At 36.4% G+C, this 26,079-nt stretch overlaps 1 protein-coding gene across 1 annotated transcript in view; it reads left to right on the top strand.

Annotated features, from left to right (window-relative positions):
• The window catches only part of Cntn3 (contactin 3), a 216,329-nt gene that overhangs the window by 130,017 nt on the left and 60,233 nt on the right, over nucleotides 1–26,079 (top strand). Inside the window, exons 7-10 of the mRNA XM_042679994.1 lie at nucleotides 67–251; nucleotides 4,740–4,876; nucleotides 5,812–5,941; nucleotides 10,067–10,217. Coding sequence (XP_042535928.1) covers nucleotides 67–251; nucleotides 4,740–4,876; nucleotides 5,812–5,941; nucleotides 10,067–10,217 — 603 coding nt within the window. The remainder of the gene's footprint in view (nucleotides 1–66; nucleotides 252–4,739; nucleotides 4,877–5,811; nucleotides 5,942–10,066; nucleotides 10,218–26,079) is intronic.

The raw sequence follows: 26,079 nt of genomic DNA, 5'->3' as shown, positions 1-26,079 counted from the left end.
GTTGTTGTTCTTGAAGCCAAAATGCTTTTTGTGGAGTAGCAAACTATTTGAAAATTTTCTTTTTAGCCCTGTACCTAAGATTAATTGGAGAAGGAGTGATGGAATGCCATTTCCCAATAAAATTAAATCGAGGAAGTTCAATGGTGTGCTTGAAATCCCCAATTTCCAACAGGAAGATGCAGGTTCCTACGAATGTATTGCTGAGAATTCAAGAGGAAAAAATGTGGCCAGGGGGCGCCTCACTTACTATGGTGAGCATTTGCTTTGGACAAGTTGGACTTGCAGATTTGACCCCTCTGTTAAGTGTTGTTTATTGGAGACTAGGAGATTACATCATCATCTCAATATTTAACTTCATTGTTCCGAATTTTATTCTTATTTTGTTAAATAGGGATAAACATTTATTATAGAAGAAAGTCAATATAAAGAAATTTTTGGAAATATGTGTCTTATTTTAAAAAGATTTAATTAATTGATTAGTTCTTTATTTCTTTCCATATTACAAATATTTGAGCTTGGATTCAGAGCTTGGGCACTGTCCCTTAGCTTTTTTCACTCAATGTTCATTCTCTACAGCATGAACCACATCTCTACTGCTGGCTTTTTGCTTGGTCTCACTGACTGTCCTGCCTGGGTTGGATTCATCTCCTCAGATCTCAGCCTTCTGAGTGCTTAGTATTACAGGAGTGAACCAACTGCATATGGCTTAAAATGATTTCAATGATAATGAAATACTATATTTCATTAAGAATTAACTTTGAGGCTGGGAATGTGGCTTACTGGTAGAGTGCTTGTCTAGCATGCATGAAGCCCTGGGTTCGATTCCTCAGTACCACATAAACAGAAAAAGCCAGAAGTGGTGCTGTGGCACTAACCTTGAGCACAGACAGGCTCAAGAACGGTGCCCTGGCCCTGAGTTCAAGCACCAGGACCAGCCAAAAAAAAATCTTTGATACATTTAAGTACATAGAGAGAAAGATCTGTTTTCTATCTTCCCTCTGTTCTAGAAAAGGTGATTTTTTTCTTTCTTTGTTATTTTTATCAAAAAGAAAAATGTAGTAGGAAAAATAATGATCACTTTATTATACAAACCAGATAAACTCAGGTTCTTAGTGAGTAAATCAGTATAGTTCTATCTCTTCCAATAAATGCATCTGTACTCTGCCTTTAATTTATAATCACATTTATTTTATGTGCTTTTGGAAAGGAAAAATAATAATATTACCTTTATTTGGAGTCTGCTTTTAGTAAAATTAGATTATCTTTTTCTTGTCAAAATCTTTTCTGTAGTTCCTTTTATGTAGAGAAAAGGAAACCACAGGTTTTTGATGAATTACAAAGTCTCACTATATGATTTTAAAACACAAATCTGTAAAATATATGAAAATGTAAGCTCAGTGAATACATATTTTAGTGTAATCATTAGTAACATTATAGAACTGCTGGGAATTTGCCAATTTTGTAAAAAAACATTGCATTATAGAATGTTTATTTTAGAAACTGGAAATGAAATTGTTTGCAATACAAACTTGTATAGTATACATAAATGTTGTTGGGAAGTGTTAAACTCGATGTCTGCAAATAATTCCCTTTGTCAGTATTAATACTTGTGATATTGCTAAGATTCCAAAATCTGATAGGAATAAGATGGAGGCATGGTTTAGCAGCTCAAATTCTTCTTTCTTCTGTTTCTCCCTTTCTGATAAAGGGTTGCTCATGGAAATAAGACCATGTCCTATGATTATAGAGGGCTGTTGGTTTGGGGAATGATTTGGAAAAGGTCGTAGTGATTGGAGGAAGCAAAAACTCATTCCATGTGGCTGAATGTCTCTGTGATGTACAAAGCACCCACTTTTCTCAAAGCCTGGCTTAACTTTCTTTCTGAGCATCAGCTCCTGGATCACTTCCACCAGGGTCAAAAGTGACCATTAGGAGAAAAACACATGATGTTCAGAATTCTTGTAGTGTTTCAGTAGAATGCTGCATCCCTGCATGAATAACATATAGTTAGTTGTGTACATTATATGATGAGAAGGACAAAATGAAATTGATGTTTAAATACCTTATCATGCCACTGTTCAGTTCCTTTGGGGTTTGCTTTGTTTTTCTTTGTTTTGCCCTAATCTAACCTTTTCCTTTCTGTGCATATCAATTTCCTTTGTAGTCACAAACTGGCTACTCAAAATGACCAGCACATCAATTATTACTCATCATTGTTTTCTTCAATATATCTAGTAATTTCCTGCTAGTTACATGTTCCCATATAAACTAATCACTGGTGAAGAGCAATTGTGTTTGATAGTTGAAATACCTCCCTTTGGGATAGGGTATAAAACTGAATTTCCCTATTTTATGGAGAGTATGAGGTGATAGGAAAAAATGAGAAATTTGATTTATTTAAATAAAAGAAGAAATTAATGTTCAATCAATAACTACAGCATCTGCTGTAGAGTTTTTATTGAATTAGTCTATTTTGTGGATAATATGTTATATACCTAAGAAATAAATTAGATCCAGGAACCAGGGGCTCATACCTAAAATCATAGCAACTTAGGAAGTTGAGATCTGAGGATCAGAGGCAGCTAAGACAGCAAAGTTCACGAGATTCTTATCTTCAATTAATCACCAAAACACCAGAAGTAGAGATGTAATCTAAGTGGCAATGCCATCCTTAAATAAAGAAAGCTAAGGGACAGCACCCAGACTCTGAGTTCAAGCCCCAGAACTAGCGTGCACATGCGCACGTGTGCACACACACACACACACACACACACACACACACACACTAGGAATTAGTGACAGTTTTATGAAAGTCACTGTACAATTCTAGGTAAAAATTATCATATTCAATCTATTATACATAGTTTCATTTTTATTGATTGTGAAGTATGATTAGCAAGACTGGTGGCACACTCCTGTAATCCCCGCTACACAGGAGACAGAGCAGGTGAACCTTCAATTCAAGGCTAGTCCTTGCAAAGTTAGCAGGATCCTATCTCAGGAATAAAATTCAAACAAAAGGGCTAAAGTCGTAGCTGAAGTGTAGAGAGATTGCTTAGAATGTATAAGGTCCTGTGCCCATGCAACAATATTGCACACACACACACACACACACACACACACACACACACCACAAACCAGAAGGGATAAATAAATATGACCTAAGTATGGAAATAATTATGAAACTCCTTACAGTACATAATTTAGTAGCCAAATATAGAAAAATATAAAATAAAAAGTTTTCTAAGTGGTATGATAGAAATTTGGATCTTATATAATGTAGAAAATCACAGCGTGGCAGTTTTACTGTCAGTATTGGCTTAGTCCAGCAAATGATTCATTCATTTGTAGAAGAAGGATACAGTAAGGGCAGCTCAGGGGAATCTTTGCTACCAAGTCAGGTGCCAATCACAGGCTCTTGTGTATGTCTATTTGCAGTCTCATTCTCTTTGCTGATCATTCTTCAAAGAGTAAAATGCCTTTTAATATAAAGTGAGAGGAGTGATATGAAGCTGTAGGGTGTCTCATACTGTGCCAGTAGTTTATACAAAAAACAAAAGAAGGAATAATGTAGACCTGGACATTTTCAGTTAAAGCTAAAGAGCTATAGTTATATTTCAATACCATTTACAAAAAGGCAATTTTATGAGATGGAAATGGAAAGACAAATCTTCCTATGGTTGCAATTAAAAAGAAATAGATAAACCATGTCTCCATATGGAGAATGCAAATGCGAATCTGGGAGTACACATTACATGCATAATGCAATGTGAAACTAGTACAGCATCTTGCCTCCCAGTTTTGGATCTAAAACACAAGCTGAGACTTGGCTAAATACACTGTGTATATCAAGTAGATTTCATTGGAAGTGGTGACTTGCCTTCATCTGCAAAAAGAATTTTCCAAATACCCTGTAAAACATAAGTGAAAATGATTAATCTACTTGATCCAGCTGATTTGCATACATAATTTGAAGTTGCATGAACTACTCTTTCTCCTGATTAAAAAAAATTGTGTGATCCAAATGAAACCAATTTATCTGTCTTTCACTGTTTTCATTTTTAATTCACTTGGAGCTTTAACATGCTTACTGTTTCTATTTAGTAAAGCATTACTTCCTACCTTAAGGAAGCATGTTTAACTGAGCTGTAGAACATTCAGTCCTATGCATGTTAGTATTGACTCCATCATTAAAACCAATGTCTGCTATCATTCACTAATTAATTTGACATCAATTGTGATAATATGATTCAAAAACATATTTAGGAAAAGTGAGTGAGTAAAATCATAATAATGACTATACAGATGAAAAACTGAAACCAGGTAAATTGAGGGAATGGGCAGGATTGAGAGAAATGTGAGTGAAAGATCAGACTGACATTGATCAAGATGCATTGTACATATAAACTGCTATGTTGAATCGAAATCCCTTTGCACATAATAAAAAGACAATCTTTTGTACCTGTATCGCTAGGTATTAACAGACAAGTGAAAAATGTAAAGTAGTGCTGAGAATTTTATAAACAAAACACATAACCAATGTAACTTAGGAAATGACAGATTAAAACAGCCATCCTCAAACATACAAGTGTTTCAGGCATCCACTTAGTGATTTATATATAATTTTACTCTACACTGTCTGTAATCTGTTACTTATAGTTTCACATTTATTTTTACTTACCTGGGTAAGCTATTTGCTTTTTATTTGCTACATGATATTTTTTCCTTTTCTATCACAGCAAAGCCTCATTGGGTTCAACTTATAAAAGATGTGGAAATCGCTGTGGAGGACAATCTTTACTGGGAATGTCGTGCAAGTGGAAAGCCCAAGCCCTCCTACAGGTGGTTGAAAAATGGAGAAGCCCTAGTACTAGAGGTAAGGGGATGTGTTGTGTCAGCCTAGGTTCTCTCTACATACTTTGCGTTGAGTGAATGATCTGTCCTGTTCCTAATGCAAAGGTAAACTGCTACCTGAACTGTTTACTGCATTTGCACCCGAGACATGGTATGGTTGGAAAGAATATAAAAAGCAATACTAATGAGTTTTTTTAAGTACAACAATTCATTGAGTCAAGGTGATTTTGTTAAGTTGCCTTATCAAACAACAAATTGGGTCTAGGTGGTTCTGTTAAGTTGATCTCGAAAAACAACATGTTTTTCAAACAAATGTATTGTTTTTTTTATTGGCACTAGAGAAAGCTTTAATCAAATATTTGACAACTTCATATGCCATCTGGAAAATAAATGTATCTATCCATTAGTTACCTTATTATCTCAATACCTGTTTTTTTTAATCACTTTCCATCTTGACTACATAATTTTTCTATGTCAGTTTATGTTTATGTTTTGTTTTAGGTTTCTATGCTTAGCCATTGATTGATACTTGCTAAATCCTAGGTAACTATGTGCTTCTCATAACAGTTAATGCACTGAATTTGTAATGTTTTCAACTTATATGATTAAAAAACCAGTTGTAGTGCCAAGTTGTCCACTTGACAAGATGTAACCAGCCTTATAGTACATTTCTTTTTTTTAGTACATTTCTTAATATCTAAAAATTTAAGCCTAAGTGAAAACTGAAATCACTTTCATATTTTTCCTCTTGCTTTTTTTGTATTTATTTTACTCAAATACTTTGGGACTTGATGTTTATTTATATTTCCAAAGTGTCTTTCATATTTCAAAGAAGGAAAAGGTTAAATTTGAGGGCAGACTGCAGAATCCGCTGAGGAACATGTAAAAGTCTGGGTCTGATGGAAGTAAGAGTCAGCAGTGTTCATTTTTTTCTTCTAAAATTTTGTTGGCATGTAGGAGAGAATACAAATAGAAAATGGTGCCCTTACAATATCAAACCTCAACGTGACTGATTCCGGCATGTTCCAGTGCATAGCAGAAAACAAACATGGTCTTGTCTATTCCAGTGCTGAGCTCAAAGTTGTTGGTAAGACTATTTTTTCTCTCCTCATGTCATATATATACATATATGTGTGTGTGTGTGTGTGTGTGTGTGTATAATGTTTAAGTAGTTGTACTAAGAAGTTGCTATTTAACAGTTTATGAATACTATGCACCTTGATCAATGTCACCTCATTCAACATTCTCACCTGTTGTTTCCTTATCTACTCCCTTCCTCTTTCTTTCTAATTCTATAGGCTGTATGTTGAATTCTTCACTGGATTTCTTAAAACCTCAGTTGTTTCAAAAAATCAAAATACATACTTCTCATTTTAGATTGTTAGATTCAACATGATTAGTCAGGGTTTCTCATCAAGACATACATTTTCACAATTTCTAGTGAAAAGCAACAGTGACTGCCAGAACTGAGACCCAGAGATTGAAATAAATTACCAGAAAGGAAATCACGTTGGCATAACAAGTCCTTACCCATCTCCAGGACTGGGAACTAAGAGAATAACAATGGTCATGTCAACTTAAGAAAATAATCTTTATTTGCTTATTTCAGAGAGACAAAGCTTTCTATGACTACTCTATCAAATGGTAATTGGTAAATTAATTTATCTAATATAAGAGTTTTTGTTGTATCTGATACCACCCCCAGCCAAGAACCAGCAAACTCTGTTTTGAGCCAGGTTTCGTGAGAAGTTACTGTGGACTTGAGGCAGGCGCTGTTTTACCATCTGTCTGCTCCTTCCTTTACCACAGTCTGCCCATATTTAATACACTGGACCAATTATTTAACACAGCCTGGGCAAGACTAATGGCTCTGTTCAAGACTAGAGTAATCTTAAGTTTGTGAGCCAAGCCAAAACACATCCCTCATCCAAGGTGCTCAGAAAATTTGAGTCAGTTCTCAAATCACTTGGAAAATTTTAAAACTGACTAACCACATATAATAAGGGGATCTGTCAGAGACCATGAGGCAATTCACTTCAGAGACTGGGAGAAGCTGGCTAATGTGCATATGTGATTTTCCAAGGCTTTAAAACAAACTTCTTTGAAAAGCTGCATTCTAAATTGGTATATAGGGGTAGTGCCACATAGAGAAGTACAGAAGTTCACTAAATTAGGGAAAAAGCATAAATACATTTAATATATCTCTCCACCATTTTTATTTCACAAGACTTTTTCTAACATGATGCAATTTTGACAGATCATTAGTAACTTCAATTTATGGTGTCAGTATGATTTAGAAGATATTTTTGTTGGTTTACTTGGTATAATACTTTCCCCCATACACAATGAAACCCTACTTGTAAAACAGGTTTTCCAATGAATATACACATTCAGGTGCCTCTATCTATAATACTACACAAGCTCTTGGCTTCTTGATAAGTCTGTTTTATCTGGGATGGGATCATAACAGAACAATTCTTCTACAACACATAGGGAAAAAGAGGAAGGCGAATTACTTAAAGTTGTTATTTAACACTGCCGATTTATTGCCAGCAAAGAGCCTTGCTTGTAAGGTGATGCAGCTGTAAGCTACTAAACTATTAGCAAACAAGGTATAGATTTCCTTCCTTCTCTAGCTCAAAATCACCAGGAAAAGTTCTACCTTATTAAGAACTATTTTTAAATATTCTATCTCTGAAAGAAGAAAGAAACCATAAAAAAAAAAAAAGAAACCATAAGAAAAACTTTATAGAGTAAAATGTCACATGGAGGTTGGAAGGAAGAATAATAGAAGGAGGAATAGGAAATATGGTTAGTAAAGCTACAATGATGGAGGCAACGATACATCTTATTTTTGTGAAACTGGCCAGTAATAAGGTATTCTGTATTAGCACATCTAAATAAATGCTTATTGTACTTATCAGAAAAAAAAAAAAAAAAAAAAAAAAAAGAAAATAATCAATGAGGATGTTTTCTATTGCTGATCCACAAAAGCAAATACCAAATTTTAATCAGTAATATTGAGCATATTGGAGTTTTAATTAACCAAGTTTCTGCTACTTGAGTTATTTTTTTCCTAACACTTCATATACAGGAAATGAGGGGAAATGTTGTCTCATGTTTAGAGCAGTTTTCCTTAAGGACACTGGAGTTGCAAATAAATGAAAGTCCACAGTACAAGAGAGTCAGGAGGGCAGAGAAGAACAGGAAGAGAAAATTGACCTAAGAGGGGAAAGACAGGGAGGGAAAGAAAGAAGGAGGAAGGGAGAAAAAGGAAGGAAGGAAGGAAGGAAGGGAGGGAGGGAGGGAGGAAGGGAGGGAGGGAGAGAGGAAGGAAGGGAGGGAGGGAGGGAGGAAGGGAGGGAGGGAGGGAGGGCGGAAGGAGGGAGGGAGGGGGGGCGGAAGGGAGGAAGAGAAGAAAGAAATGAAGGAAGGGAGGAAGGGAGGGAGGAAGGAAATGAGTAAGGAAGGAAGGAAGGAAGGAAATGTTATTTTTATGAGTTCATATAATTAAGATAGACAAGTTGTTTTTCAGTTTGACTTGATCCATGGCTCAAATATCAGCTTCCATATGGTATCAGGTTCCATATGGTGTTTCCCAAGATAACTGGGTTTATTATCACAGTTAATGCTGTGGGAGTAGGGATGACTTTCTCAGTTGCTCAAATGGGAACACAGTCCTGAATGTCACCTCTCCCATGTCATTACCTATCATTGACTCATCATGTGACCAGAAAGGTACTAAGCTCTCGTTTGTTTAGCATAGTAGTTTTCAACTGAAGACTGTTTTGCTCTCAGGTTATATTTGGAAATGTCTGGAGGTATTTTTGTTTGTTATAACTAAAGACTAAGAAAGGATGAGGATGCTTGTATGATAGGAGTAGAAGCTACTGAAGATCCTATAGTGTACAAGATAGCATCTTAGAACAAAGAACTATCCATCCTATAGTAAAGAACTATCCATCCTATTGTTAAAGAATCTTGGTTTAATAAAATGGGTCTCATTCCTAGTATCTAAAGGTAAGAAATAGATTCTGTGTAAGAGAAGGACTAGCTCTTGTTATCCATGACTGAGAGGTAGGCTATTATAAGAAAAGGAGGTGGGGATTCACACAAAATTTAAGCTGAAACAAATTGTACTCTTCTAATAAATTAACATAAGAAGCCCACAGGTTTATTTATCTATCCGGGGACACATTTCTACTCGATGTAGTATGTAGTCTTGTGGGGAAAATATCAAAGATATAATAACATCTATTCAAATATTAACAGGTTTGCATTGTAGTAAAAATTACTTCTCCAGGATCTTGATTTGTATGTCAAACTCTGGCTAACCTGTGTCTGATCGTTATTTGGAAAGTTACCTGTTATAATTCTCTGTAAGATGTACACCTGTCTGAACAATAAATGATAACCATGGGTATTTTCAATAAGACAGAGTAGTAGATATTTGGGGAAATGTACAAAGTTCTTAATTTTTTTCTACATGTGCAATAAATGGAAACATGATTCTCTGGTTAACATATTATTTCATTCAGTTGACACTTTATTTCATACCCTCAATGCATACATGTTACATAAGGATCAGCATCTGATACATGACTAGGAATATCACATCTTATACATGAGAGTATTTGTTTCACATTTTAACATGTAATGTAATATCCATTTTTATCTTTGTCTAGGTTAGAAGGGAAGTTTAACCATATCATGACTTTTATATTAGCACTTAATGAATTTGCATGCGTGAGAATATGTCTCAATATTGAACCTTTATCCTACAACTCTTTAGGAGCCTTTGCCAAGTGCCCTTGCCTGACCTGTGCTTTAGAAGTTGACCGAAAGACCTATCCTATCACAGTCTTTATGTTACTTCTTAAAACTGCACTATAAAATGATTTCCTTTAATAAACTCATGTTCAAACTGCTTTAAATCTTTACAGTAAACATTAACAATTCCTATACAAAGTAATTATTTCAAGATTTAAAACTTGACCCCAAGCGCAATAGCACAAACTACTATTTCAGCATTGAAATTGTGTGCATGACCCACAGTGAATCAAATAAATCAAGCGTGAACATTTCCCTTGTCAAGCAGAATTAAAAGAAATAGTATGCATTTGACTATTCAAGTGCAGGAAACTTTTTTTTTAATCATCGAATTCTCCTTCAACTAGAATTCTCATTCTTTTCATTTTTGCTTCCTTTTCAGCCTCTGCTCCTGACTTTTCAAGAAACCCAATGAAGAAGTTGGTTCAGGTACAGGTGGGCAGCCTGGTGATCTTGGATTGTAAACCCAGAGCTTCCCCCAGGGCACTCTCTTCCTGGAAGAAAGGAGACGTGATGGTACAGGAGCAGGAAAGGTATTCCATCATCTAAGAAGGGCTTTACCTTCTTCTCACATTAACTAAGGGTTGAAGAAGGTTTCCAGTATGAAATGCAACACTGTAATATCTCAGTGGAATGGAATGTGCTTTAAGAATCAAACCAGTAGTCATTCTATCTGTAATATTCATGTTAGTAAAAGGATTTTGAAGTCTGTATATAGAGATATATCTACCCAGCTTCTCCCCTCTTAGCATGCTTTCTTAGAGAACTTTCTTCACTAGTCCTCTGGGAAGATTCAGCCATAGTGAAAAAGGAATGAGAGACCCAGATGAAAGACACCATCCTAAGACAAAGAAAAGAAAGTGAACATTGCCAAGAAATCCGAACATTGTTACCCTGCACTGGAAAGGTTTATCAGTATTGGTATGTAGTTTAAACAAAGGCTTTCCTGGCTTTCTTCTTATTATAATCATGTTGAAATGAAGGCACAGACAGATATTTAGTATAGATTTTTAGCATAGATTTTTTTTTCCAGATGTGCAAACAATACAAGCCTATTACTCGTAGCCCTTAGGATAGGATGATCATGACTTTCAGGCCAGACTAGGACATGAAGCGAGTTTTGGGTCCTCATGGGTTAAACGGAGAGAATCTGTCTCAAAATACAACAAAGGAAGCACAGATTCTGCATCCACACTGCTAGTGCTAAAATATTCCTTCTGCATTTTATTCACTTAGTGAAGTGACCTCATCTTTCTTTGCCACATTTCTATATTAATGGAGATGATGACAGTTTATGTACATTCTTGAGAAGGTAGTTATATAATGAAATAGATAAATATTCATTAAGTACCCTGATCAGTACCTAACTGGGAGTAATCATGTGTTTTGAGTACAATTATCATTTGCCAAATACTTATTTCCTGCTAGATATTATGCTAAGAGCTTTTGATAGCAGAGTAACATTAAAAGGTCCATCTGTTTACCTAGGACACCTGTGGTTGTGTTAAATTAAATGGAAAAAGGTAAATGTAAAGGTTGATGATTAGTCACCTTTCAGACAGAGGGAAAACGCTGGATTATCTAGCTGGGCTTTAAGTACTCACTCAGCTCCACCCTTAAAACAGGAAGAGGATGGCTGAGGATTGACCAGAGCAATGAGATCATCAACCAAGCAGCAAGAGAGATGGAAGCATGAAAGACATTGATGTGTACTTCTAGGCTTGCAAATGACGTACCACCAGCAAAGGGAATGGCACATTGGTCCCATAACCTCTGAGAACAAGGTTCGGCCAACAGTGTAGAAGAGCACAAATGTGTCTGGAGTCCCTCCTACCTAGGAAGGCCTCTCTACGAATACTTTGATTTTAGTCCAGTGAGGTGCATGATGGACTTCTCACCTCTAGAACTGTAAGAGAACAAATTTACTGAGTTCAGGATATTACAGTTGTGAGAAGTATTACAGAAGTAATAGGAAACAAAACACAATTCTATCCAAACCACCTCCTTTAACAATCTTTATAACACAGATGTTGAGGGCTTATGTGACTGTTTTCAATTCACAATTTCAGGATATGAATTCATATCTCTTTGACTCTTTCAAATCAACACTAAGATACCCAGGTGCTGGAGGTTAATGCCTGTCATCTTAGCTACTCAGGAGGCTGAGATCTGAGGATCGCAGTTCAAAGCCAGCCTAGACAGGAAAGTCTGTGAGACTCTTATCTTCAATAAACCACCAGAAAACTGGAAGTGGCACTGTGGCTCCAGTGGTAGAGTGCAAACCTTGAGCTAAATAGCTGAGGGACAATGCCCAGGCTCAGAGTTCAAGCCCCACAACCAACAAAACAAAAAACAAATCAACACTAACTTTTCAAGCTTCAGGAGCCCAGGATCCTAGAGATCTGAATCCTTGAAGTCACAGAGTCACAGTTATTACTTGGAGAAATGAGCAGAAAAAATCAAATAATAGAACTGTAGGCCAAGTTATGTAGATTAACTTTTCTAAAATCACAGTTGGGTTTTAAACAAACAGGTTGAATGGCTTTCTGATTACAGGCCCAGAAGTATTTTCACATGCATTAGTTAGACCTAAACAATCTTTAGTTTCTCCATTATTTGATTAGTGACACCTTTATTCACAGACACATAAAAGAGGATGACGATGAATTCTCCACTGAGTAGTTAAACACAATCTGCCAATGATAGGCCACTCAGGATAGATTTCTGAACAGAAAGTACATTAGTGACAGTAATATTTTGTAAACCAATTTGAACAAGTATAGATTTGGGATACACAGTGTTTTATTTTGAGTCTGCTAGAAGTTGCATCCTCCCATGTCACTACTGCCCTCATTGTTTTACTTTATTTTAAATTAGTTTGGTTGCATAAATTAATTAGTGATTATTTCCTAAAGATCTCTGGATTTTATGCATCAATAAACCCACTTATCTTAAAAGTAGTACATATACTATATGGAAGAAGTTTTTAATCTTTATTTTTGAAATGGACAAATGATTAAGGGAATTAGCTATGGACCACACAAGAAGGGATATATCCCCAAATTAACAGCAGCGGCGCCAAACAAAAACTACAAGTCTCATAATCAAAACAGGGACTTCTGTCCACTAATATATTGATGTCATTTGATTACATAATTCCTCTAAATCTAGTTTTCTTGTGTCTTGAGTAGAGGCATTGCTTCTCTATCTTACTTAGCTTTTGTAACATTTGCCATAGTGCCTCATGTTTGTAGATAAGCCGAATTGAGATTATGCTACAAGGGAAAATATGGAACTTAGAGTAGCTGAATTCGTAGATGTTCTTTGTTTGTTTGTGAGGTACATGTGTTTGGACTTTTGAAAGATAGATATTCAAGGCTAGCTTGACTCTGTCAGGGTGATAGGCCAGAGTTATAGGGCGCCAACTCAGTTCTGAACAAATGAACCAAGATGACTGCCTGAATTTTAATATCTCTAGGCAACTGCAAGTAGGCAACTAGACATAAGGACTTCCCCAACTTTTAATGAACTTCCCAGAAGTTCCAGATAACATTTTCCCTTATATATTACTATTGAAAGATTAGTTCCCTTGCTATGCTTCCCACCAAAACAGTCTACTTAGTGTAGATTTTTATTTACTTCCTCAATGGGAACATGTCCTGTGAAAACTTGAGTGTCCCAGTATCAGGACACTTGAGCAGTGTCCCCCGGTCATAAAACTTACTTCTCTGACACTTACAGGCATGTTGGATTCCCACACTGGCTATACATTTCTAATAGACCCCGTAGGGTTAATAAGGAAGTTTTTAGATGTGAATACAGATGTTGAGAAAAAGAAACATATAAGGCCCGAAGTGCATCTTGCAGTACTCTTTCAAAGAGCTATGGTTTAGATTTTTGGCTTTAAATTTTTGGACAGCAAAAACACTGAAGAGCCACATCCCTGGTGCTCGGGGAGAGGACTGCTAGAAGCAATTATGGAACAAGTTGTAGATTTGAATCTTCTCCAAGTTCAATGGGAAATCAGAGCAGGTTACAGCCATCACTTGGCAATGCAAATGCTGTATCTTTCCCTCTTGACTTGGTCTGCCAGCGTCAGCCAAATCTGCAAAACACATTAAATGGTAGATTTACTGTGGTGGTTTGGTTGTAAACTGCTTGAACTTATAAATGCAGATTCAGATCTCACTGGGGAAAGCAAATGAATTTATTGATGCATTTGAAAATAAGAAGGAAGATAAGATTTTGCTGCAGTATATATAAGATTTGAAATTTACTTGATTGTTTAGTTCATTCATCATTTTGGTTAGGGTATTTGGATTTGTTAGTGAATAAGTAACTTCTGCTAAATAGGAAGGCTTTCTCCAGCATAATATAGGGGCTCTTGATAACAAGTAAATTCACTTAATACTGAGAATTGAACCCATGGCTTCATGCATACTGGGCAAGTGCTTTATCTTAGCCCACAGATATATTTGGATTAAGCAAGTATTCCACCGTTCACTGAGGCCAAAAAAGCCCCGAAGATTAAATGTTTTTAAGGAATTGCATAAAAATGGTAAATATATGTACTGTGTAAATCATACAATACATTTGAATAATTACCATCTACCTGTTTTGTAAGTTTTTATATCAGCATAATAGCATTGGAATTATAAATCAGCCATGATAATTGGATCTGAGTCAGTGAGACAGCTAAATTACTGAATTGTTTTGAAGAAATGAAGGTTGTTGCTTTCAAGAATGGAGAGCATTTTTCAGGCAAGGTTACAAATGGATTGCTGCCCAACAGAGACGGTGGGAAAGCTGCTATTCATAGATAACAGTGTTTTTAAGTGCAAATACTGATTCTTTAGCTCTTAGAATTGTTTGTTTTTGTTCATTTTAAAATACTTTGAGTACCTGCTATGTACCAGGTACTCAGGTAATTGTCTGTCCTATTGCTTTTCATAATATACAGGACGTATATGACTGGAAAACTCAGCTAACAAGGTACAGAATATTCGAGGATTTTATGAGAAGGCTCCATCTCCCAATTAGGGATCTGAGCAATCTTTCTAGGGAATAGAAATTCTATAGCAAAACTTGAAAGCTGCCGGAGGTTGATTAACAAGAGGTGCTGCAGGCAGAAGAAGCAGTATGAGCAAAGTACAGCAGCAAGACATGAAAAGGGTATTGTCTTAGTCTGTTCATGCTACTGTAACAAAATGCCTTAGGCTAAGTTGTTTATAAATCATAGAAATTTGTTGCAGAGTGCCAGTGGGTTCCGTATTCAATTGAGGTTCACGCTGCCATTCATAAATGGTGCCTGCTTACCACATTCTTCTATGGTAGAGGGTCAATGCAGCTCCGTCAAGCTCTTTTATAAAGCTACTCATCTCACCCATAAAAGTGGTGCCCACAGGACTGAATCTCTTCCCCAAAGCCTATTCCACTTACTACCAGCCCAATGGGGAAAAGGTTTCAATAGGTATTTTGGATAGATATATTCAGACTATGGCAAGTATCTGAGTAACTGATTGTTTAGCACATTCCTGGTGCAGAGTGCCATAGGAGAGGAAGATGCAGAGAGACAGGATTGCAGAAGCACCCTAGGATCTTATTGCTGATGACCTTGTAAACCAGATTAAGGAGTTTAGCCTCTATTGCATGGACACTGAGAAACAACAGAGGAAAGAAATTCAGAGTAACATTGTTACAGAACCAAATTTATGTCTAAAGATGAAGGCTATGTTAATAGTGGACGAATGAAAGGCAAGAGCCCCAATCCTGCATTTTGAGTAAGAGTATCATACAGCCAGAGTAGGAGAGATGTAATGGAAAGGGAAGCAAAGTCTTGAAGGGTTGAAAAGCCCTGAAATTAACAAGACCTAATGGTTGATAAGATTCATGATTTTCAGAAAGGTAAATATCAGAGATGAGCACTAATTCCTAGCCTGGGCTTCTGTGAATATGAAAGACCTGAAGTAATGGGAAAATATCACAAATGGCAGGACTATAGGAAGATATATTGAGTCCCATTTGGAATTGGATGAGTGTGAAGCACTTATTGAAAAGCCAGCTGACGGTGTGTGTCTACACACACATGCGTATGTGTTCGGAGGTAACTTGTGTGAATTTGGTATTTAGGAGACTGGCCTGGGATGACTGAGGCTTCACAAATGTGCAGATCATATCTATCTTGAAGTAGTGGATTTAGGCATGCAGGATGTCATTAATCTGTACAGGGTATCTTTCTTTGAAGATCATGGACACTCATAAGTTAAAGTGACATTTGGTAATTGATTTATTAAGTAAGGGTCTATTTAAGTTTCTTGGTGCTCAACTATCTCAAATTTCAAAATCACAAACATGAAATGTTGAATAAAGATTTTTTGTTCAGTTTTGGTTTAGTATCACCCATTATTTGGTAAAGATATTTTGCTTTTCTATATATTTTTTTCTTTTTGCAGGAAGCAGTTTCAAATAAATGTCATGCCCTTTTGAGAATCCAATATTATTTTACCAGGTGTTTGTGTCGTTGAGCTGTTTCATTCATTCCTTTAAACCCATGTGTTTTCACACACTAAAAAAGGACAAATTAAAATTGGATCTCTTGTCTACTTTAAGCAAAATAAAATGGAAAAAGGCCATTGAGAATATGAGCAGGAATGGTTTATGTGAAGAAATAGCCAGTCATCTTACTTTAGAGAATATGTAGCTTTGCTCTATCACTTAATGGTACTTAAAATGCATTAGCCAATTATTTTTAAAAATGAGGGCTTTCATTGGAATGGTATTGCTTATAACAGTAAATATTTTATTGCAATTGCCTCAGTTTAAAAGGAAGTCAAAGAATGGCCCATTACTTCTAATTAAACACATTAAAATTGTTTTGAATGTGTTAGGCAGCATTTAATACGGTAGAAATTTAAGTGCTTTCTAAAGAAAAAAATAGTATTTTTTTCCAAAAACATGAGTAGTCATATGCCAGATAGTGTTTTAAAAATATATTAGCCAATCCTTAATGTTGTTTTTTTGCATGTAGTCAGAATCTGGCTTTAAAAATCAATGATCATTATTTACCATATGATCCCATGTCATTGACAGTCCTGGAAAATGTTCAGATTTAGGGATAGGAAACTATGTCTGCTAATTGCTGAAGGCTGAAAATGAGTATCCAGGTCATCTTTGGGGTTTAGGGGGAGCGTTGGGTGAATGTTTTAACTTTGGATGGTGAGGGTTCTTATTTGTCTGTGTTCCTTTGTTCTAAATTCCATAAGGGTGAAATATATTCTCTATAGAGAGATTATACTTTAAATGAAATTTACATACAATTTATTTCATCCTACCTCCATGAAGAATTCTTTGTTAGAGATTAAAGCTCAGGAAATGCTCACAAACACTGGTCGCTTTTTTGCATTTGAGTGATTGAGCGGTAGGGATTTCAAGCAAGCCAGAATGTCAACATTTGCCCGAAACCGGGATGGTTTTAAGCAGAGCCAGAACCACTTGGCATTTCTAACATGGCCACTCACAGTGGCCTCGGCCTCTCTGGTAATGAGGTGTCTAGCAGGATGGCATTGGGTATGCTCATGTGTCAGAGGGTGCTTGCTCTTGGCTCTTGGCCAAATGATTTCTGTCTATGCCCACCCTTCCCCCAGTTTTATCCCACATTTTGCACAGTGTGGTTACAATGGAGTCTGTTTTCTTCATAGTGTTCCAAAAGCTGCTCCCTTCCCCCTCAACTTTCTGCCACTGCCTTCACCCACAGAGACTTACTGTTCTCTGCCCCTTCCTCCAGTCTACTCATCTAGACAGATCCTTCCTCCCCACCCTCAGGTAGGTGGAGAACTCAGCGAATTTCAGTTCATCTACACGCTCAGCTACACAGCTGCGATCTCATCAGATCCTTCACTTCCTCTATACTTAATTCCAAATTAATTTCTAGCTGCTGAACTTTGAAACACAGGGGAAATTTTTGTTTAATATATGTGATGCTGCCACATCAAGGAATTGTATGTTAGGTGATTAGTGATTGATGTTCCTGTCCCCTGCCTGGCAGGAAGTTACTTCATGTTGCCCACTCATTTGTCTTTATTCAGTGTCAGGGATGGAAAGCAGCCCTGGGAATATGTAGATGAGTAAGTAATATCAAGAGCCTTCAGAGCACCCATGATCTGTTGAGGATGTGGAAAACTTGATAGTGAGATGGATTATATGAGTAAGGTGACATATTTGAACTTTGTTGTTATTGTTGTTGTTGTTCCCTTACCAAAGCTTGGCTTTTTCCACCATTGCTGGTACGCTTACCACGCTTGCTATTTCTTCATTTCTGGCTTTTGCTGGATAATTGAATATGAGTCTTTGTTTTGTCTGCTCTGGCTTACTTCAAACGTTGATCCTTATGTCTCAGACTCCTGAGTAGCTAGGATTATAAGCATTACCCCAACCACTCGTTAAACTTGGATATTTCCAAAAGGAAAATGGACATACTTACTGATTAACTTAAAGATGATCTGCATAATTGTGGACTGGCTGAAGATGATAGACACTGCTCTCCTATCTGATAGAATTGTTTATAAACCAATTTAAGGCATAGAGAAGAGAATTCTGTCTCAGGTCAGGAAATTGAGAATGCAGTTCCACTAGGCAGACTTATCTCCCAAACTATTTGAAATGGACCCAAGTAAAAGGGATAAGGAAAATGCCATCTAAATAGTAATAAGTGAGACTTAGATATTTACTGTTAACATTCTAATTACGTAAATGGCAAAGCTCATATATAATCACTAGAACCAAAAAGCCTGACCTGAATTCTTTCCAAGGTAGAAAACCATCTTTCTCCTTCCAAGGAAGGGATTATTTACCATTTTTTCTTAAAGCCAAGATTTATAATCCTTTGTTCATTTGCAAGACCTGAAAGAGTATAGAAGGGCCATCTTCTCTTATCTGTTTGCAACCAGTACCTCCTGTCTCTTCAGCTTTTTAGTGAGAAAGAGAACAGAAAAAGTCCCCTTGCCACATTCTCCCATTTCCTAAAAGACAATTAAGCTGAGAATTTAAAAATGAAGACTATGACATACTTTACATTTGGGATATGGCTTCTCTGAAGTCTTCAAAAATCTCATCTTTCCATGCTGTATCTATCACCACCAACCCATATCCCACAACTTCCCTATCAACAAGACAGCTTAGGTTTCACTGTGTGTATTTGAATCATTATTTACATGAATTATTTATGCCTAATTGGCATACAGTTTGCTAATTGCTATTCATATTATTCACTGTGTCAGATGAAGTTATATATAAGTTTTAATTGCTTCTTTATTTAATTTTAGCATATGAAAAGTGCAAAGCATTGAACTCAGAAAGACAAGGGGCAAATCTTAGGTCTTCCATTTACCCACTTGTATGTTATTAGAACAGTTACACAACCCCTGTGTCTTGGTTGACTTTATTTATAAATGAAGGCCTGAGAATCTTAAATGGAAGGGCAGTCAGTCTGTTGAGTAGCATTTGCTTGTTACACTTTGGCTAAAAGTTGCAAAACTGGTCTTTGAGAAATTGTGGACAACTCTGTTCTAACTCCCTCACATATCCTGGTGGACTCCATTCTTTATACCATTGGACTCTAGTTGTAAAGATAAAAAAAAATAATTTTGTGAAGTGCTACAGTGGCTCAGCAAAGGTTCCTAGATAGAGATCTATTGATACTTTTTAAATATTACTTGTCTTTGCCATGATATCATTCAGACAGCTGAAGGTTAACTAGACTTGGCTAAAAAAATAAAAATAAAACCCACAGGTCTTTCATTTTAGGAGAATATTATTTAATTCTTCCTATGTAAATAAATTCCACTCAAAAATTACTTTCACAAAATTACTGACAAATGGCCCTGAAAGTCTTATCAGCTGAAAGTTTTGCAGACGACTGTGTTCCTAAGTCCTTATTTCCAATTTGTTATTTATAGATCAGGAAAGCTGGGGTACTTGCATAAATATTTTGTCTGTTACAATTTTGATAAAGGAAAACTGATCAATGACTCTGAGAGCATAGTTTATAACATCTGCTTCAAGCCAGTTTATTGTTAGGACTAGGTAAATTAATTCCTCACCATGTCTAATTTCAATGTTTTGTTTGTCGGAAGTATCAGCCCCATATCACATTTCTTCTCAACCAAGTCCAAAACTCTCACATGTACTTGTCATAGCCCAGTGGAGCCAGCATATCCTTGCAGTCTCTCAAATGTCAAAGAAACAACAACAAATCACTACAATGGTAGAAAACTGCAATACCATTACTAAGTTTGCATTTTATTTCCTCCCATTTCTAAAATAGAATAAAACAGGAGTTTACTTGAACTAATGCTACATAGTTAACATTTTCAAACTGGTGTATAAAAATGTATGTACTATTTCCCTCTTCAATAGTTTTTTATTACTTTTACTTTTAATTTAAATGAGTATCTTATTTTGATTTTTGAGACAAAGCCTTTCCATGTAGTCCAGACTAGCCTGGAACTCATGAATGGCCTGAAACTGTTGATAATTCTGCCTCAATTCTTGAGTTCTGGAATATCAGGCATATGCTCCCATACCCAGCTCTTGCATAATTTTTGAAAGAAAGAAGAAAGAAGCATAATCCCTCCTGCTTTCTTCTTTATAGCATTATGAGTTCCTCTAGATTGTATCTGTGCTCTTCCCAATATAGTATTCAAAGTCTTTAAGTACCATGGGCTTCCTTCCATGGTTCTGTAGGAAGATTTGCTGGTCTTTTTTTTTTAATTTAATTTTAATTTTTTAAATTTAATTTTAAATTTAATTTAATTGTCAAGGTGATGTACAGAGGGGTTACAGTTACATACAGAAGGTAATGAGTACATTTCTTTTCGAACATTGTTACTCCCTCCCTCATTTTTTCTCTATTTCTCTCCCCACCCAATCTGCACCCCCACCCCAGTTGTAAAGTTCATTTCTAACATATTTTCTTGGGAATATTGCTGTTGCCTTGGTTCTTCCTCTTTCTCCGTGGGCTTTCTTTATGTTGATATTGTGACATCACAGTATAATTATGGAAAAGAGATTTTTCCAACAACCCAACTTCTGTGTTTTGCTTTTGTGTCCTTAGCTTCTCCTCCATACTTGTCTGTTCATTTCAATATTCATTTATTCATCCAATGTTTATTCAGTCCTCTTCTTCCCATTAACGATTGCTGCATCATCACCTATAAACCTTACAAATAGTATAAGCTAGCAATTAAACAGTGCCCATGGATCAGAAACCAGGAAAGGACTGGCTGCTAGTCACTCTGTACTAGGCATATCTCTTGTGGTTGTTTTTCGATGGTTGCTAGAATTAAAGAAGCTGGCAGACATCTGTGCCTTACTCTTCTCTCATGCAATCCCACTGCTTCTCTTTATGGTATTTACGTGAGCTAGTATGGGCTTTGGGCTTTGTTATGTTGTCAAGTCCTAACCCACAGTTACACTGCTTGCTTGGGTCAGCTAAGGGTATGAAAAGTAAGCATTCGTTCTTGTAAGATACGTTACTGAATTTTTAATTAAATTGCTTTATTGTTACTATGAAGGTGATTATGAGGGATTACAATTACATTAGTCAATTACATTTCCATTCATACAGTCTCTCCTATTTCCTCACTCTATCCCAGTCCCTCGCTCCTGTCTCCACCCATGAGTTGTATAGCTCATTTACTTTTGTGTCTAATGATTTCCACTGTTGTACTTTTTCACCCTGTTTCTCTCGAGTTCTGTATCTGGCCCCTCCTGAAGATATAGACTTGAGTACACCATACATAAAGAAATGAATGCAAAAATCATCACAAAATATTTTTTAAAAAGAGAAATTTCTTCTTCTCGTATCTTTGAATTTGTTCCTATAAATATGAAGAGGCACTTAGGCATTGTACCTTTTTTTCTCCTAAGACTATCCTCTCGGTCTCATTGTTTTTGAGTATCTAGAATCCTGTATAATTTATCTTATCCCAGTGTCCTTTAGATCTAATTTCCGCATATCAGAGAGAACATGTGCCATTTGTCTGTCTGAGCTTGGCTTGCCTCACGTAACATGATTTGTTCTAGTTCCATCCATTTCCCTGGGAATGATATAATTTTATTCTTTCTAATGGCTGTGTAAAATTCCATTGTGTGTACCTCTCACATATTTTGGATCCACTCATCTATTGTGGGGCATCTAGATGTCTCCATATCTTGGCTATTGTGAATAGTATGGCAGTCAACATGGATGTGCAGGTGTCCTTATCATATCCTGGTTCATGATGTTCAGGTGGATATCAATTCAAAGTGGATCAAAGACCTCAATGTCAGACCTGAAACTTAGAAATCACTGCAAGAAAGAGTAGGAGAAGCATTAGAATTTATGCAATGAATTTCATGACTACCTCCCCCTACCTCCTCTCTTCATGAAGTCATAACGTTCAATTTCTAGCCTACAAAATTTTTTAAGAAATTGAGGGACGGGCTGCAGTTGAGAGGGATGGGGAAGAGTAATGAACGGGATGACATTGATCAAGATGCACTATATTCATACAGTGCTTTGTTGAATGGCAATTTCTTTGTACAAGTACTTAAAGAAATTTTTAAAAAACCTGAGCATTCAGGATAAAAGCAAGGTTGAAGCTAGGTCACTGAAGCTCCTGTGCTAATTTTATGTCACTGTAGCGAATATGTGAGATAATCAGCTTCTAAAGAAGAGGTTGGTTTTGACAAGCTTTAGTTTCAGTCCCATCTTTAGTTGTTTGCCCCTTTCACCAAAGTCTTTGGACTATGGTAAGGAAACATCATGGCAGCAACATAGAAGGACAGCACATTGTAGAGACAGCACACTGCTGAAGGTAAGAGAAGAGGTGTGGGGTCCCGCAGAACCATTTGAAATGGGCCTCCCAGAATCATGTCCAGCAAAGGTCTCAGCTGGGCTTTCTCAGGGTTTGCCTGTCTGTCAGAACTTGTCTCCTATTCCAGATGATCTCCTGAAGGCTCACACATGCTCCCATATTCCAGTATTGGGTGTGCCTTCTTTTATATGACTTTGTTTGAGGGAGAGATAGGATTGCCTCATTCCTTCATCTGTATGTTCTATATATCCATTGGCCAGGTTTATTCTGAGATGGATTTGGGATACCCTTGTGTTCACATGCTCTTGATTTAATTTGACATGTGTATAGGTGATAATCTTTTATTTGCACAGCTAAGTTATCAATGTGTTTCTTTGTGTTTCTTTGCACAAACAAGATATGGAGCCATTCGGCCTCCACATTTGTGCTCGAAATGTCACCAATTGATGTTTTTTAAAAGAAATATATTTAACTTAGGGTAAGGTACAGCCTGCAAGCTGCTGTTCTGTACACTAACTTTGGAGCAAGGAACAGCCTGACCTCCATAACCACCCTTCTTTCTATTTTGAGTGGTAATTCCTTTTAACATTCCACACCAAAAATTAGATCATCAATATTTACTTTTCTGTGTCTAGATTAGTTCACTTATTACAAAATACCCTTGATAATGTTCCATGTCCTTACAAATGGTAGGAGTTTCATCTCGTGTAAGACTGTGTGACTACCATACTGTCTTTATCCATTCCTCTATGGACCACTTACTCAGGGTATATCAATATTCCAATAGAGTCTGTAGGATGGGAAACTGTATTGCGGCCACCTGTGGAAAAATGCAATCTGGAAGGCCTACCATGAGCATTGTGTGGGCTCTGGGATGTCAGGATGAATAAGAAAACCATGGTTCCCATTGAAAAGAGGAAGGGAAGGCGCATGTAGTCATAAAATTTAATCCATATCCTACAAAATGAAGAAAATAGAGGGAAGGGATGAGGTTGGGAAAAGGTAAAAATGGATAAAATGGGTGACATTGATCAAGGTGCATCATACTCATAAACTGTTTCATTTAATAGCAATTTGTCTAACTACTTAAAATATATTTTGAAAAATCATAGTTCCTCCTTTATGTCAGTTCTTAAGGAAGAGATGAAATGTATGTGTAAGTTAAGAATTATTTCTCTATTCACAAAGGATGGAAAAGTGGTATAATTATATAGGATGTTATAAGAAGAACTAATTAAAGAAGCAGTAATTTTAGCAGATAACTAAATTGGAAGCAATTGATCACATGAAGAATTATGAGAAATGTCTTCTAGAGGAGGACCAGGCTAGGACAAAGCCTTGAGGTGAAAAAAAAGTATTGGCTTACTTGAGAATGAAGAGGAACACCAGAGTGACTGATGGTCATGGATTTGGAGGAAGGGTAATAAAAGCTGTCAAACCATGCCAAGAATATAGAAATAGGGATCCCTGGAGACCATAATAAAAGTGTTGGATTATTTTAAATGGAATGTAAGGTCATTTGAACTTTTACAACAAGGGAGCCACATGATTTGCCTAATAGATAATTCTGACTGTAGTGTGGAGAGTTTATTGAGGAAAAGAAGGCAAACTATAGCTGTCAGAGCAGTAGATTCAAAGGACTTGATTTAGGGTAAAATAGCACAAATTGAGAAGAACCTACTGAATATTTCAGATTTGGAGCTGAATGAGTTTGTAACTCATTTTTATATAAAATGATCAATTTTATGGCAATGTGGATTCTTCTGGGAACATTATATTCTAAGTCCCTAAAGTATTGGATCTATTTGTTCATTTTTGTTTTCCAAAGCTTAGTGCATTGTTAATACTTCACATATATTTAATTAAGTGATTGCTTTTTCGTTCTTGGACACTTTCCTACCTCACTCATTTATAATTGTGGACTTAATATATATGACCTAGGAATGATGTACTTGAGTCATGAAACATTAATTTAGTTTTAATTAACATTTTCTGCAAGGTAGAAAAGCACTTCTAGAAAAGCTAACATTGAAGCAAATAAGACAAATGGATTCCAGAAATATTGTTAGCAGAGTCCCTAACCTGATGCCATTAGAGTTTTAGTTCATCCTCAAGTTTATCAAAATTACTGTTGTGTGTGTGTTTGTGTGTGTAACAGCATTTGCTGAATGGAGTGGTATCTGACAAGTTTTCAAGTGCTGAAAGAACTTTGTCCTAGTAATGTGAGAAAAGCTGAAATAGGGTTGGAAATGAGCCACTTAAATATTGATGAATATCTATAAAAGAAAATGTCCTTCGAATTGAAATAGTAAGGCAAACTGTTTTGTCTTGCAAGAACGCAATAGCAAGTTTGGTGTTTGTTGGACCACACTTGATTTATGATTAAACCTTGTTCTTCTTACATAAGAAAATTGTTTCTGACTTCTTCATATTTGTGTAGAAATCAAATGTTTGTTTGAAAAAGATTATGTACAAACACCCACTCTTGTTTGCTTGTATCTTTTAGGGATTTGGGAAGACTAGCTGAGAATTCATTTAAGGATATTACAATAAGAAAAAGAAAAGGAGTCTGACTTTGAGATGGTTAGGAAACTGAATGAGCCCAGAAATGTTGGCATTGTGCTGCCTTGTCAGGAATGTGTTGGAATGTGTGAATTTGTCATATTGGTCTTTTTTTGTCATAAACCAAAGTTCAACAAAAGAGTCTCAGTTAGCACAGCTTAGAATACTATTTCTCAAGGAGTGATCTCTACTTCCAAAGCACCAGGTGCATCTGAGAAATTGATAGAAATGCAAAAGCTAGAGTCTTTCCCCAACCTAATGTGGTAGTGGACTTCTACAGTCACATGTCTATTAGTCAGGAGGCATGGGAAAGAAATTTACCCAAGGAAGATCTATGTGGAATCTGAAAAATTAAAAATGGAAAGAATTTTTACAAGACAGCAGAAATAATCTCTACAGCCTCTATAACCCTTGAGACAAGGTTAGTCTTTTGAAATTCAACACTTTCAATGTGGTATATATACACAAAGGAATTCTATGCCTCTATCAGAAAGAATGACATTGCCCCATTTGTGAGGAAATGGAAAGACTTGGAAAAAATTATATTAAGTGAAGTAAGCCAGGCCCAAAGAAGCATAGGTCCCATGGTTTCCCTTATTTGTAATAACTAGTATATGTCTGCGTCAAGCAGAAAAGATCAGATAAGTTGATGTTAGGGAAATGAACCCTAAGATATGTATTCAAATGTTTTTTTTTCTTTCATGCGATTGTTTCTAACACATTTATAAGATAATTTCTTTGTTGCTTTGTATGCCCCTCACCCACAGTATAACCCCTGTTTTCACTGTATTTGATGTCGGTATAATTTGAGAAGGGGAAGGAAAAAAACAAATTGTTTAAATAGGGATACAGGTGGACCCATTGCAACAATGAGATGTACAAGTCATTATGTTGAAAATGAACTCTACAACTTTGGTGGGGGGAGGAAGATGGGGAGGCTGGGGGAGGATGGGAAGGGATGGGAAACAAAGGAGGAGGC

Source organism: Dipodomys spectabilis, unplaced genomic scaffold, assembly GCF_019054845.1.
Source record: "Dipodomys spectabilis isolate Male_0828 unplaced genomic scaffold, ASM1905484v1 ptg000054l, whole genome shotgun sequence".
NCBI lineage: Eukaryota > Metazoa > Chordata > Mammalia > Rodentia > Heteromyidae > Dipodomys > Dipodomys spectabilis.
The sequence above is the reverse complement of the archived record's forward strand: the minus strand, read 5'-3'. Positions and strand labels throughout refer to the sequence as shown.